The 15150-nt window shown below is 40.9% G+C and overlaps 1 protein-coding gene across 6 annotated transcripts in view; it reads left to right on the top strand.

Annotated features, from left to right (window-relative positions):
* The window catches only part of GCNT1 (glucosaminyl (N-acetyl) transferase 1), a 78540-nt gene that overhangs the window by 46305 nt on the left and 17085 nt on the right, over positions 1-15150 (top strand). For 4 of the 6 annotated variants that reach the window (XM_030920186.1, XM_030920184.1, XM_010388720.2 and 1 more), the window contains 2 exons: positions 11083-11228; positions 12747-14745. In XM_030920186.1, coding sequence (XP_030776046.1) covers positions 12871-14157 — 1287 coding nt within the window. In that variant the 5' untranslated portion in view covers positions 11083-11228; positions 12747-12870 and the 3' untranslated portion in view covers positions 14158-14745. Of the gene's footprint in view, positions 1-2259; positions 2304-11082; positions 11229-12746; positions 14746-15150 lie in introns of those variants that run through there. The other 2 variants (XM_030920185.1, XR_004054044.1) reach the window with 2 other exon arrangements.

Genomic DNA, 15150 nt, shown 5'->3' with positions numbered 1-15150 from the left:
GCTGCTGTGCGTGGCTGGATCCTGTCTTTTTCTTAATGGACAGTAGAGCACAAACTTGGGGTCCAGATTATGTGGATGTGAAGCCTAGCTTTTCTGCTTACTCGCCATGTGATGCTGGAAGAGCTATTTAACCTCTTTATGCCTCAGTTTCCTCATCTGGAAAATAATACTTTCTATGTAGCATTCTCCTGAATATTCTATATGTTAATACAGGTAAGTCATTTAGAAGAGTTCCAGAGCATATTAAGCACTCCAGGTTAGTGATGTTAATGCTCTTACAGTTGCTGGTGAATTTCATCTTTTAGTGGCATGCTTCTCATAGTAACCTGCTGAGAAAGGTGCATGTGACTTTACTGGTATAAAAATGCCTTTCTGTTATATCACATTCTACCAATAGCTTGGCTGGCTACTTAGAATTCCAAATTGAAAATAGTTTTCCTTCAGAATTTGGAAAGCATTGCTCTATTTTAGTCTACCCTTCAGCAGAAGGTGGGCTGTAAATTGCACGGTGTCAGCTTTCCCCATAGTCTGCTTTAGGATTCAGCTTTCTGAGATTTCACTCTGTTGCCCAGGCTGGAGTGCAGTGGGCAGTTATCATTCACTACCTCTGACTTTCAAATTTTTGATGCTATTACTTCAGTTATATTCTTTGTGTTTGAGGGACTTAGGCTTTTTTTGAAAAATTGCTTATTATCATTTTATCTTAAACAGAGCATGCTTTTAGATATCTTCAGTCCCTGCAAGTGTGGGGAAATAGAAACAGAACTCTTCTCTGGCAGTCAGAAGAAAGAATAGGGCTGGGTACGGTGGCTCATGCCTACAATCCCAGCGCTTTGGAAGGCAGAGGTGGGTGGATCACTTGCGGTCAGGAGTTCGAGACCAGCCTGGCAACAATGGTGAGACCCTCATCTCTACTAAAAACAAACATTTAAAAAAAAAAGACAGTAGATCTAAATTTTTAGCAGAAGAACTTGGCTGGTTCCTCATGGCCAGCCACAGTTAGGGTCTCAGCTGTTTGTTCAGTGTGAGACCACAGGGGAACTAAGCAGCTCACTGCAGGGAGGCACAGACAGCAGTCAGGTGTCAGCGACTACCCTCCAAGCAGGGCAAGGGTGTGGTGGGGACAGAGACCAAATACCCTGAGATGAGATGAGGCTATAAAAGTGCAATTGGCCAGAAAGAACTCCACCCTGAATGGCAAGGCCTTTGCCTTGAAATCTTACCTGCTTCCTGCTCCTTCCCTTGACCTGCCTTGGGTGGCATTTGGGCTCCCTCACTTGGGTCATAGTCCTTCGAGATAACTGGCATGGCTTTGACATCAAACACAGTAGTTGGTATTTTGCTCCAGTCACAGCAGCCTCTGGGACACAGAACAATAGTCCTTGGGGAGTCAGTGAAATTGAAAAGTATTCACTGGGACTAGAAGCCAAATGAACTTAGACCATGCTTCCTGCTGCTGAAGGGCAGTAGGTTGGTGACCCAGGTTTATCCATCAGCGGTTTGCTTATGCATAGATGTGTGCATATGCTTACGTGCATATGTAGGCATGAGCCACCACGCCCGGCCAGTTTTGTCTTCTTGAAGATGTCTCTCCCAGGGCCTTCTGACTGGTTCCAGTCTGCTGTGTTTGTCTGTTGGCTTGTTATATGGCCAAGATGTTCCTTGATCTGGGGATTCCCTTTTCTTTCCTCTTCGGTTAGATCTCCTTTTTGATTCTTACTAACGTCCTCTCCTTTCTTGGTTAATCATACATATATATATATTTGAGACAGGGTCTCACTCCTGTTGCCCAGGCTGGAGTACAGTGGCACGATCATGGCTTACTGCAGCCTTGACCTCCTGGGCTCAGGTGATCCTCCCACCTCAGCCCCCTGAGTAGCTGGGACTACAGGTGCACACCACCACATGCAGATAATTTCATATTTTTTGTAGAGACAGGGTCTCTCCATGTTGCCCAGGCTGGTCTTGAACTCCTGGGTTCAGGCGATCCACCTGCCTCCACATCCCAAAGTGCTAGGATCAGAGGCATGAGCCATGGCACCTGGTTAATAATTATTGAATATAACTCATTCTCCAGTAGCTTTCTGAGGAAAGGTACTTAAAAGTATATATTTTGATACCTTGCCTGTCTTAATATGTGTTTATTTACCCTTACTTTTTTTTTTTTTTTTTTTTTTGAGATGGAGTCTCCCTGTGTTCCTTAGGCTGGAGTGCAGTGGCACAATCTTGCCTCACCACAAACCTCTGCATCCCAGGTTCAAGTGATTCTCCTGCCTCAGCTTCCCAAGTATCTGGGATTACAGGTGTGTGCCACCATGCCTGGCTAATTCTTTTTGTATTTTTAGTAGAAATAGGGTTTCACCATCTTGGCTAGGCTGGTCTCGAACTCCTCACCTCAAGTAATCCACCTTCGTCTGCCTCCCAAAATGCTGGGATTACAGGCATTAGCCACCACATCCAGCTTTACCCTTATTTTGATTAGTTCATCTGATTATGAGAATTCTTAGCTGGGATTGTTTTCTTTAGCACTTTTAAGGCATTACTCCATTGTCTCCTGGTTTCTGTGGCTGGTTTTTGTGAAGGGTGAAGACATTCTGCTTCTGAATCCATTTTATGCGGGTTAGTTTCCCCCCTCCCCTGAAAGTATATGCAGTATTCTTCCTCCCATTGTTCTGATATTTCATGATTAATGAATACATCTTGGTGTGGGTCTGTTGTCATCCACTGTGCTGATACCCTAGGAGATTTTGCAATCTAGAAACTATTCTTTCATTTTGGGAAATAGTCTATTTAGTTGACTTCCTTCCATTTTTCTTTTTCTTCTGTTTTCTTTTTCTGGAGCTCTTGTTATTCATATGGTGGGTCTCCAATCTGGTTCTCTAAATGACTGTATGTTTTCTCTTATTTTCTCATTCCTCAGTTTGTCTATTTGCTCTACTCCCTGAGAGTGTTTCTCACTTTATCTTCCAACCCTTCTATTGAGTTTCTCTTTTTCTTTTTAGCTGGAGTCTTGCTCTGTTGCTCAGTCGGGAGTGCAATGGCACACTCTTGGCTCACTACAACCTCCTCCTCCTGGGTTCAAGCGATTGTACTGTCTCAGCCTCCCAAGTAGCTGGGATTACAGGCACACACCATCACGCCCAGCTAATTTTGTTAGTAGAAACAGGGTTTCATCATGTTGGCCAGGCTGGTCCCAAACTCCTGACTTTGGGTGATCTGTCCGCCTTGTCCTCCCGAAGTGCTGGGATTACAGGTGTGAGCCACTGTGCCCAGCCCGAGCCACCACACCTGGCCAAGTTTTTCATGTTTGCTATCATGTTAATAATTTTCAAGGGCTCTTTTAATTTACTATTTGTTCTATTTATGTGGTTTCCTGCTTGTTCTAGTCATCTATTGCTGTGAGGCAAACCACTTCAAATGTAGTAAGATACAACAATATCATTTTAGTGTTTTGCTCACACATTCTGTTGGTCAAGAATTCAGTGAAGACTGGAGTGACTAGGGGCTGTAGTCATCTGATGGCTTCTTCACTCACATGTCTGACATCTGGGCTGGGATGACTTGAAGACAGGGCTTAGCTGGAACAGTTGACTTGGGTACCTATATCTGGTCTCTCCATGTGGCTTCTTACAGCATGGAAGCTGGTTCTAAAAGGGAGCTTCTGTCTAGAGAGCACATTTTTCAAGACAACTGGGTGGAAGTTGCATGGTTTTACATGACCTGACCTTGATGGTCACATAGCATTTCTTTTGCCAAAGTCTATTGGTCAAACCATAATCATAATGTGTCCGGAGTTGGTTCCTTCCGGTGGGTTCTTGGTCTCACTATAACTTCAAGAATGAAGCCACACACCTTCGCAATGAGTGTTACAGCTCTTAAAGGTAGTGAGGACCCAAAGAGTGAGCAGCAGCAAGATTTATTGTGAAGAGCGAAAGAACAAAGCTTCCACAGCATGGAAGGGGACCCGAGCGAGTTGCCGCTGCTGGCTCAGGTGTCCAGCTTTTATTCCCTTATTGGGCTCTACCCATGTTCTGCTGATTGGTCCATTTAACAGAGTGCTGATTGGTACATTTTACACAGTGCTGATTTGTCCAGTTTTACAGAATGCTGATTGGTGCATTTACAATCCTCTAGCTAGACACAGAGCACTGATTAGTGTGTTTACAATGCTCTAGCTAGACAGAAAAGTTCTCCAACTGCCCACTTGATGTAGGAAGTCCAGCTGGCTTCACCTCTCAATTCCCCCTCTAAACAGGACACCCCAACTGCTGTTGGGAATTGGGTGATGATCACTCTATCTACTCCTTGCTGGATAGGGGTGAAGAAGGGGCCTTGCAGTTGTAGTGTCCTCCAGAGGGGAACTCTTTAGGCCAGTTGAAGGGCCAGCAGGTTGCTCCAGGGGTCCTCAATCGAAGTCGTTAGTTGAGCTCATTTGGGGTTCCATTTGTAAGACCATCTGTAACTTGATGGCCTCAATCCTAGAGGAAACAAATTTGACAAGGAGGTTAAAAATATAGGGCCCAAAGGTGAGTAATAGCAAGATGGCTGTCATGGGACCTAGAAAGGGGAGAAGTCATGTCGCCCAGCTCCATTCTTATAGGAGAAACTAGAAAAGCACCAGAGACGGAGTGGTTTTTAGAAGAGGGACTAGTCTCGGAGAAGAGAGGTGAGAAGAAGTTTGTCTGACAGGCGTTAGGACTCAGGAGGCAAGGGTCAGGATAGATAGGATAGATGGGTGAGTCTTACTTGGGTAATGTGACTTGGAGAGTTCCACTCATGGCTGCAGGGTCAACCAACTTTCTGTCAGGACTCCGCATCTGAATGGCTTTTCTCTCTGTCGACTCTTGGCTCAGCCTGGAAGTACAGGAAAAGTGGAAGCTGGTTCCAGGCAAACCAATACTCCCAACTCTGAAGAGTCGAAGATTGTTAGAGAGCCCTTTCCCAGAAAACCTGACACCCATATCTTTAGTCTGGTGGCCGCGCTAGTTACTTTTAACTGGCCAACAGGTGCCCGGTATTTAGCCCCCGAATTCTGAGGAAAAATAGGACAGAATAGCAAGCGAAAGGGGTCCAATGGTATTCACCACTTGATGATGGTCCCTTCGTGGTCACCAAGATGTGTCCAGGGTTGGTTCCTTCTGGTGAGTTCTTGGTTTTGCTGACTTCAAGAATAAAGCTGTGGACCTTCGTGGTGAGTGTTACAGCTCTTAAAGATGGTGTGTCCGGAGTTTGTTCCTTCAGCTGTGTCCAGAGTTTCTTCTTTGCAGTGGGTTCATGGTCTCACTGACTTCATGAGTGAAGCCATGGACCTTTGCGGTGAGTGTTACAGCTCTTAAAGGTGGTGCGGACCCAAAGAGTGAGCAACAGCAATATTTATTGTGAAGAGTGAAAGAACAAAGCTTCCACAGTGTGGAAGGGGACCAGAAGGGGTTGCTGCTGCTGGCTTGGGTGGCCAGCTTTTATTCCCTTATTTGGCCCCGCCTATGTCCTGCTGATTGGTCCATTTTACAGAATGCTGATTGGTCCATTTTACACAGTGCTGATTGGTCCATTTTTACAGAAAGCTGATTGGTGCATTTACAATCCTCTAGCTAGACACAGAGCACTGATTGGTGCATTTATAATCCTCGACCCAAGAAGTCCCGCTGACTTCACCTCTCAATAAGGCCTCTTAAATTCAAGAGGGAGGGAATTTGACTACTTTTTGGTTGGGGAGTGGCAAGGTCATATAGCAGAAGAAAATGTTGAGTGAAAATGTTGGCCTGGCTGTCTTCAGAAAATATATTGTACCTCGTTAATTTTTTTAAACATATTTTTAACTTTATATATTTTAATTTTAACATATTTTTAACTTTATATATATAACTTTAACATATTTTTTAACATCCTGAGGATGTTAGTGGTAGTTTTCTATATCCTGAGGATGTTAGTGGTAGTTTTCTTCTCTCTAAACAGTATGTTTCCTTTGACCATTTGGGGAACTCCCAATTTAAGCAAGATATTTAAGCTTTCTTTCTCTTGGCATAGTTGGATTCCCCAGTAAAAAAAAAAAAAAAAAAAAAAAAAAAAAAAAATCCTGTCCTGGGCTGACAATCAAAGTTCTGGGAACTACTAGGGATAAGCAAGCTGGAAATGGAGAAGGATATTCACTGTGCCTGGGTCACACTGTTTTCTGGATGGGAACTGCTTTCCATTAAGCCTGGTGTGCCCTGGAAGGGAGAGCCTCTGCAGAGACTACATCTTGGGTGGGTCTTTGCCAAGTTTGAGGTAGAAACCCAGCTGCTTTGTAAACAGCTACTAGTGGATACTTTAAACAAAACAAAAAAAAAACATAAAACAAAACAACACTACTCCTTCATCACTCCCGCAGCCCGGCTTCAGAGGGATCTGTGCAACCAGCACTAGTTCCTGCACCCTTTGAAGATCCTGCAGTGTAAATAGAGCTGGTCTGTTCTTTCCCGCCTGTCAGCCTGGGATTTGTGCATCTGCTTTTTCAGTTTCCTCTCATCCATCTGCTTTTCCAGTTTGATTCCTGCCTGCTGTCTCCCTCTCCCTGAGGTCATTTTGTCTGTCTTCCCACTCCATTAAGCACTCAGTGGCACCCTTTCTATATGGTGGTGCTTACTCTCTTTGTGTTGGAACACTTCTAGTGACCATATCGTCACCTTAGGGGCATGCGATGCCTATCTTCTTGTTCCCTTCCTTGACTAGCTTTCCTTCTTATTGACTGTATAACAGGTCAGTATTTATTTTCAGTATTCTTAGAATTTAGTATTCTTGTACTTTTTGGTCTTAAAAGTCACGTACCAAGAACTATTGCTTTCAGGTACTGGCTTTCCTCTGTTCCTACTCACAGTGGAATTATTTCATTTTGCATTTCTTCTTAGGTTATGTGTTCTACTTAAAATTATATAGGGTGGTGTCCATAAGGAAGTCTCCTCTTCCAGGAAAGGACCAGTGTGCAATGAGGGACCTTCTTCAGGACATGCCCCAGGACAGTTGCTGGGTTGTGTAGGCCTTGAGCAAGTGAGGCTTAGTGTGGTTTGGGACTTGTGTTTTTCTTACTTTCCCAGAATTCATGAGCTTTTGTCATTTAGAATGTTTCTTACTCTTCTGTAGTTGCCCTCACTGGCATATCCCACCAGATATTCTTCAGTGAGTGTACTTCCTGAGTGAAATATAAAGGTGAAGGAACATTGGGCTGAGCAGTGTTAACTACCCATGGCCACATTTTTGTTATTTAATTATTTTGTTATTCATTCCTTGTGTGGGTGTGCTTAAACTAAGTAATTTTTGGTAATTAAAATTGCATTAAAATAGTATAGCATGTGCATATTTTTACTTCTCTTTAAACTTCTCTTCTTCTTGGAAATCTCTTTGGCTATGAAATCTCATTTTCCTTTCACTCTTCTGATTCTTAGCCGAGTTTTACTTAAGAAAACGTTCTATGTCTTGAACTTAGGTTGGTTAATTACAATTCCTCTTAATGATTTGACTTTTCTATTCACCCTGATGATAAATAGACAAAACCAAAAGCATTATTAATAAAATAATGCTTTCTCACATATTTACCTCCTTTATAGACACTGTTTTCTCACATATTTACCTCTTTTATAGACACTTATCCATCTTATTAAAACCCAAAACTAGTGATTTTACGTTGTAAAAAGTATTTTTCAAAGCATGTTGGCTGTTTAGGATGTAGACGACAGTGGTAAAGACCTGTGCTTTTTTGAGGTGAGATCCAAGGGTTTGGTTCTGAACTTTGTATTTTCTATATGGATTTTGGGGTGACCCTTTCACGTACCCACATTCTGTAAAATCCTGTTTAAGATGATTCTAGTTCTCCTGGTTAAAAAAAACCCTGAAACTCAGTGGTATCACAATTTCTAACTTAAAATCTGTTTACTATGGGGAACTTTATTGTTATTATTCTAATAATAGCTTTATTGAGATATTCACATACCATATGTTTACCCTTTTAAAGTGTGCAATATGTTCACAAAGTTCTACATCAATCTCCACCATCTACTTAGAGAACTTTCAAAGGAAACCTTTGTACCTACCAGCAGTCATTGCCATTCCCCCATGTCCCCAGCCCCTGGCAGACACTCATCTACTTTCTGTCTATATGGATTTGCTTTTTCTGGACACTTAATATAAACAGAATTATATAGTAAATGAGTGTTACTCAGCCTAATGTTTTCTAGGTTCTTCATGTGCATTGTATGGAACATGTGTGAGACCTTCATTTCTTATTATACCCATATAATATCCCATTTTATGGATATGCCACATTTTGTTTATCAGTTCTTCAGTTCACGGTCATTTGGCTTGCTTCCACTATTTTAGTAATAATGCCATTATGAACATTTGTATACAAGTTTTTGCATGAAAATATGTTTTCATTTCTCTTGGGTATATACCTAATAGTGGAACAGCTAGGTCATATGGTAACTCTAGTTTTAATTTTCTGTGGACCGACGAAACATTCTAAAGCAGCTTCACCAAGCATTTACATTTCTACCAGCAATTTATGATGGTTCCAATTTATCCATTCAGTGAGATAAAAAAAAATACATTAGGGCCGGGCACAGTGGCTCACCCCTGTAATCCCAGCACTTTAGGAGGCCAAGGCAGGCAGATCACCTGAGGTCAGGAGTTCCAGACCAGCCTGGCCAACATGATGAAACCCCGTCTCTACTAAAAATACAAAAATTAGCCAGCTGTGATGGTGGGTGCCTGTAATCTCAGCCGCTCAGGAGGCTGAAACGGAATTGCTTGAACCTGGGAGCTGGAGGTTGCATTGAGCCAAGATTGCACCACTGCACTCCAGCATGGGCAACAAGAGCAAAATCCATCTCAAAAATAAAAAATAAAAAAAATATATATATGTAATGTACACATTATAAGCCTGTCAACACAGTTTTGTCATCATAAATTAATGTAGCTGTAAATCAGATGAGAAGAGAATTACGAAGAACATTACATTCATACTATAAATTTGCCTATAAATACATACTTTATATATATTTACTTTATATACTTTATATATATTTACTTTATATATATATATAAAGGTGTATATATATATACTTTTGCTGCTGCTTTCTATTTTTTCATGTGGATTTGAGTTGCTGTCTAGAATCTTTTCATTTCTACCTGAATATCTTCATTTAGTATTTCTTGAAGGGTAAGGCTGCTAGTGATAAATTGTATTTGTTTTATTTATCTGGGAGTATCCTAATTTCTCATTGTTTTGAATGATTTTGCTCATTATGGAATTTTTGGTTAGCAGTCCTTTTTTTTAGAGATGGAGTTTTCCTCTGTTGCCCAGGCTGAAGTGCAGTGGCATGATCCTGGCTCACTGCAACTTCCACCACCCAGGTTCAAGCGATTCTCCTGTCTCTGCCTCTCGAGTAGCTGGGATTACAGGCATGCACCACTATGCCTGGCTAATTTTTGTATTTTTAGTAAGAGACAGGGTTTCACCATGTTGACCAGGCTGGTCTCAAACTCCTGACCTCAAGTGATCCACCCGCCTCAGCCTCCCAAAGTGCTGGGATTACAGCCATGAGCCACCACACCTAGCCAACAGTCTTTCTTTCTGCACGTTGAATATGTCGCTCACTGTCTTCTGGTCTCCATTGTTTTTTGTTTGAAGTTGTTAATCATTTTCAGGATTTGTTGTATAATCACTGTTCTTTACCATTTTCAAAATCTTTTGTCCTTTCAGCAGTTTGATTTTGAAGTGTCTAGGTGAGGGTATCTGAGTTTATCCTCTTAGCAGCTCATTGAACTTCTTGGATGTGCAAATTAATTTTTGTTTCAATATTAATAGACTATTTTTAGAGCAGTTTTTTTTTTACAGAAAAATTACACAGAAAGTACAGAGAGTTTCCATTTACCCCCTCACTGTTTCTTCTGTTAGTAATATTTTAAATTAGTGTGGTACATTTTTTACAATTAAGCCAATATTTATGCATTATTATTAATTATTGATACATTATTTTTTCAACTATTTTTCTACCTCCCCAAACTTGTTATATATATTATTATTATTAAGGGTTCACTCTTTGTGTTGTACATTCCATTGAATTTCTCCATTTGGTTAGATACCATTCTCATGCTTTCTTTCAGTTATTTAGTTCTATGAACATACTTATAAGAGCTGATTTCAAGTATTTATTAAATCGAATGCCTGGGCTTCCTTGGGGACATTTTTATTGACTGCTTTGTTTGTTCCACCCCCTGTAAGTGGACCAGACTTTTGTGTTTCTTTGCATGCCTTGTAATTTTTTTGTTGTTGTTGAAACAGGATAGTTTATAGTGTGTCCACCATGGAAATCAGACCTCTACCCCTACCTACCCTGACCAGGGTTTGTTGTTTTTGTTATTTGTTTGTTTAGTGACTTTCCTCGAGCAGTTGTCTGAAGTTTATATTCTTTGTTATGTGAGACCCACTCAAGTCTCTCGGTTAGTTAGTGGTCTGCTGATGATTCCATAGAGATTTCCTTACATGCCTTGAACCTGTAAGGGGCAGGAATTACTTAAAGGCATACTTTGTGTAGTGTTTTGATATTTTAGTGGTTGAAATTCTTATGTATTGTTACAGAAGCTCTCCATGGTGGCTTTCTAGTAGAGGTGTGGAAGCGGGGTGGTGATCAAGATTGTTAGAAGAAAATGAGATGAGCAGCAAATTCAGCTGCAGGATTGACATTAATTTGCCAGTGAGCACTGGGAATCTTCACAGTGGGGGAAAGGATATGTTGGATTTTCTAATCATACTGCACCACTAAACTGTTCCTTGGTATGCATTAAGGGAAATGCTGCTAGAGTTTTCTTTCAAAGAACTTAACCTAAATTTCAGGATGTTTTCAAATCTTTAGCAATCCACAAACATAGAATTAGAAAAATAAGTAAGACTAGAGGGAAGGAAATTTTAAAAGAGGAAAGTTAACCACCCATAATTTTGAGAAAAAAAAGTAAACATGTAGGATTAGTTCACCAACATATTTTCTGAGTGTGTGAATACTATATGTTCATATGTATCCCTTCACACATTGTTTTTTAATTTCACAGATTTCTTTAAAGCCTCATGGAACACATCATTATCGCTGGATGCCCGGACACTTAATACACCTGACAGCAGGTGAAGTGCTCAGAATGGGACAGGATGTCACCTGGAATCAGCACTAAGTGATTCAGACTGTCCTTACTTTTAAATGGTAAAAAGTCTAAATACTTTTCTTAATATTATTTTATATTAATGATGGTCATTTATTCATTTTTATTTGTATTATTACTATTCACAACTCATTTCCTAATGAAATAGTTAAGTTTCTGGCGTTAAAAACTAGTGTCAAATCTCTAGAAATCTTGTTATAAACAGATTTATAATGGTCAAATTGGTAGTATTTGGCTTTCTTTTTTTAGAACAGCAGCGCTTATCAGCTATAGAACCAATTGCCAAGTTATAAAATTAATTTTTGAAAACAAAGCTATTGAATGTTTGTAAGCATTTTACATAGTAAAAGTGGGTTGTGTTCCTAAAATTTGAATATAGATGAAGGTCTGTCATAAATTACAATTTGTATACACTATTGTTTTCTGCAAGACTTAGTTATTGCAGTCTGTTATAATTAATGCAGAAAACGCAAGCTGTATCTCTCTTTTGGATTATGAATATTTTGTTTTCTTGTAGTGTCTGGCATGGAACTAAACTCACTGTGAGACCAACCCAACACAGTCCAAAATTGGGCCTGGTTTCATCTGAGCCTTTTCAATCCAGTTTGAAAATTCCGTTGACTTGCCCTTCCTCCAAGGATTCTTAGAAGTCACAACCATTTCCGGCCAGGCACAGTGGCTCATGCCTGTAATCCCAGCACTTTGGGAGGCCAAGGCGGGCAGATAACAAGGTCAGGAGATCGAGACCATCCTGGCTAACACGGTGAAACCCCGTCTCTACTAAAAATAAAAAAAAATAAATAAAAAATTAGCCAGGCGTTGTGGTGGGTGCCTGTAGTCCCAGCTACTCGGGAGGCTGAGGCAGGAGAATGGCGTGAACCCGGGAGGCGGAGCTTGCAGTGAGCCGAGATCACCACTGCACTCCAGCCTGGGCGACAGGGCAAGACTCTGTCTCAAAAAGAAAAGTGACAATCATTTCCAAACTTCTCCCTAAGTATGCCCCAAATCCTAAATCAGCAAAAAGCAGAATGGATGTGATCTCTTTTAGGGCTGCTGACACCAGATAATGGACATTAAAAGATGTCAGGAGGAACTTAAATTACTAACGATTTCAAGACAAGGGGTGCTAATTCTGGCACAGTGTCTGAAACTGACTAACTATAGACTGTTCAATCATTATTACCTAGGTCACCCACTATGGTTTTGCACCTCAGCATACCAGAGAGGTAAAATACCTGTTGTTAGATATTGTAGTGCATCCAGGTACTGGGATTTGGAGTTTGTTTTTTCTCTTGTTTTCTTTTTCAGTCTGTGGTATAAATACTGGAGACTGTGAGCTTCCTGTACTACCAACACTTTTCCTCTGATTCAGCCACTTTGTTTTTGTTTTAAACCTGACCTCATAGCAAAGAGGACAGTTTTTGAGCCTGAGAAGATTTATTGTGAAACTCTCTGTCTCTCTCTCTACATGCATACATACATACATACATACATGCATATATATATATATATATATTTATAATTGCTTCTTTTATTTCGGTGCTGTTCTTCATTTCAAGATGCCGTTGCAGCTCTGATAAATGCAAACTGACAACCTTCAAGGTCACAACGGAGGAAAAAATCACTGGTGCTTGAGCATAGAAGACTGCCCTTCACAACGAAAATCCCTGATTATTGTTTGAAATGCTGAGGAAGTTGCTGCGAAGGAGACTTTTTTCTTATCCCACTAAATACTACTTTGTGGTTCTTATTTTTTCCCTAATCACCTTCTCCGTTTTAAGGATTCATCAAAAGCCTGAATTTGTAAGTGTCAGACACTTGGAGCTTGCTGGGGAGAATCCTAGTAGTGATATTAATTGCACCAAAGTTTTACAGGGTGATGTAAATGAAATCCAAAAGGTAAAGCTTGAGATCCTAACAGTGAAATTTAAAAAGCGCCCTCGGTGGACACCTGACGACTATATAAACATGACCAGTGACTGTACTTCTTTCATCAAGAGACGCAAATATATTGTAGAACCCCTTAGTAAAGAAGAGGCAGAGTTTCCAATAGCATATTCTATAGTGGTTCATCACAAGATTGAAATGCTTGACAGGCTGCTGAGGGCCATCTATATGCCTCAGAATTTCTATTGCATTCATGTGGACACAAAATCCGAGGATTCCTATTTAGCTGCAGTGACAGGCATCGCTTCCTGTTTCAGTAATGTCTTTGTGGCCAGCCGATTGGAGAGTGTGGTTTATGCATCGTGGAGCCGGGTTCAGGCTGACCTTAACTGCATGAAGGACCTCTATGCAATGAGTGCAAACTGGAAGTACTTGATAAATCTTTGTGGTATGGATTTTCCTATTAAAACCAACCTAGAAATTGTCAGGAAGCTGAAGTTGTTAATGGGAGAAAACAGCCTGGAAACGGAGAGGATGCCATCCCATAAAGAAGAAAGGTGGAAAAAGCGGTATGAGGTCATTAATGGAAAGCTGACAAACACAGGGACTGTCAAAATGCTTCCTCCGCTCGAAACACCTCTTTTTTCTGGCAGTGCCTACTTTGTGGTCAGTAGAGAGTATGTGGGGTATGTACTACAGAATGAAAAACTCCAAAAGTTTATGGAGTGGGCGCAAGACACATACAGCCCTGATGAGTATCTCTGGGCCACCATCCAGAGGATTCCTGAAGTCCCGGGCTCACTTTCTGCCAGCCATAAGTACGATTTGTCTGACATGCAAGCAGTTGCCAGGTTTGTCAAGTGGCAATACTTTGAGGGTGATGTTTCCAAGGGTGCCCCCTACCCTCCCTGCGATGGGGTCCACGTGCGCTCGGTGTGCATTTTTGGAGCTGGTGACTTGAACTGGATGCTGCGCAACCACCACTTGTTTGCCAATAAGTTTGACGTGGATGTTGACCTCTTTGCCATCCAGTGTTTGGATGAGCATTTGAGGCATAAAGCTTTGGAGACATTAAAACACTGACCATTACAGGCAACTTTATGAATAATAAGAAGGATACACAAAACGTACCCTTATCTGTTTCCCCTTCCTTGTCAGTGAGCATCGGGAAGATGGTATGAGCTCCTCTTTGGGGCGGGGACTCTAGATCTTCTTGTCAGAGAAGCTGCATGGTTTCTGCAGAGCACCATTAGCTAGAAAAGTGATAACATTAAATGCTCATCTAGAGTTAATGATGGGAGGGGTAAAGGTAGCCTTGAGGCCAGAGCAGGTAGCAAGGCATTCTGGAAAGAGGGGACCAGGGTGGATGGCGAAGAGGCCGGTGCATAAAGTCAGCCTGTTCAAAGTGCTCAGGGACTTAGCAAAATGAGAAGATGTGACCTGTGCCAAAACTATTTTGAGAATTTAAAATGTGACCATTTTTCTGGTATGAATAAACTTACAGCAACAAATAATCAAGGATACAGTTAATCTGATGTTATATTTGTTGAAATGGAAATTTGATTTTACTCTAAGTGATTTTTGTAAATGATTTATTTTCTGCTCTAATACTGTACTGTGTAGTTTGTCTCTGTATGTCATCTCAGGGAGCTTAAAATGGGCTTGATTTAACATTGTTTTTGTGTTATTTTTGCTTGCAACAATGCACACATTTTCAAAAACCAAAAAATGACAATTTCTACTTTAGTTAATTTCTACAAATCATCTTAGGTTATTAGCAAAGTTAAGACATCTTTTTAAAAAAAAAATTTATAGCTTCTACAAAGAGAAACACTCCATTTTTCTAGAGATTTGCCTCTATCTTCCTTTCCTCAGTCTCCCCAGACTGCTATCAAGCTGTGTAAAAATTTACTTTCACTGGACCCTAAATTATTGTCTCTGCAATCTGACTGCCAGTAATTAGTACAGAAAACTAAGACAGAAAGGATGATATAGGTTTGAGGGGCTGGGGAGTGGGAGGGAGGAGAAAAGGAATGTATTTAAACCATTTCTGATGCCAGTGATGAGTGTAAAAAC

The sequence above is a fragment of the Rhinopithecus roxellana genome, chromosome 16, assembly GCF_007565055.1.
Source record: "Rhinopithecus roxellana isolate Shanxi Qingling chromosome 16, ASM756505v1, whole genome shotgun sequence".
In the NCBI taxonomy this organism is placed as follows: Eukaryota; Metazoa; Chordata; class Mammalia; order Primates; family Cercopithecidae; genus Rhinopithecus; species Rhinopithecus roxellana.
Note: the sequence above shows the minus strand (reverse complement) of the source record. Positions and strands in the feature narration are given on the sequence as shown.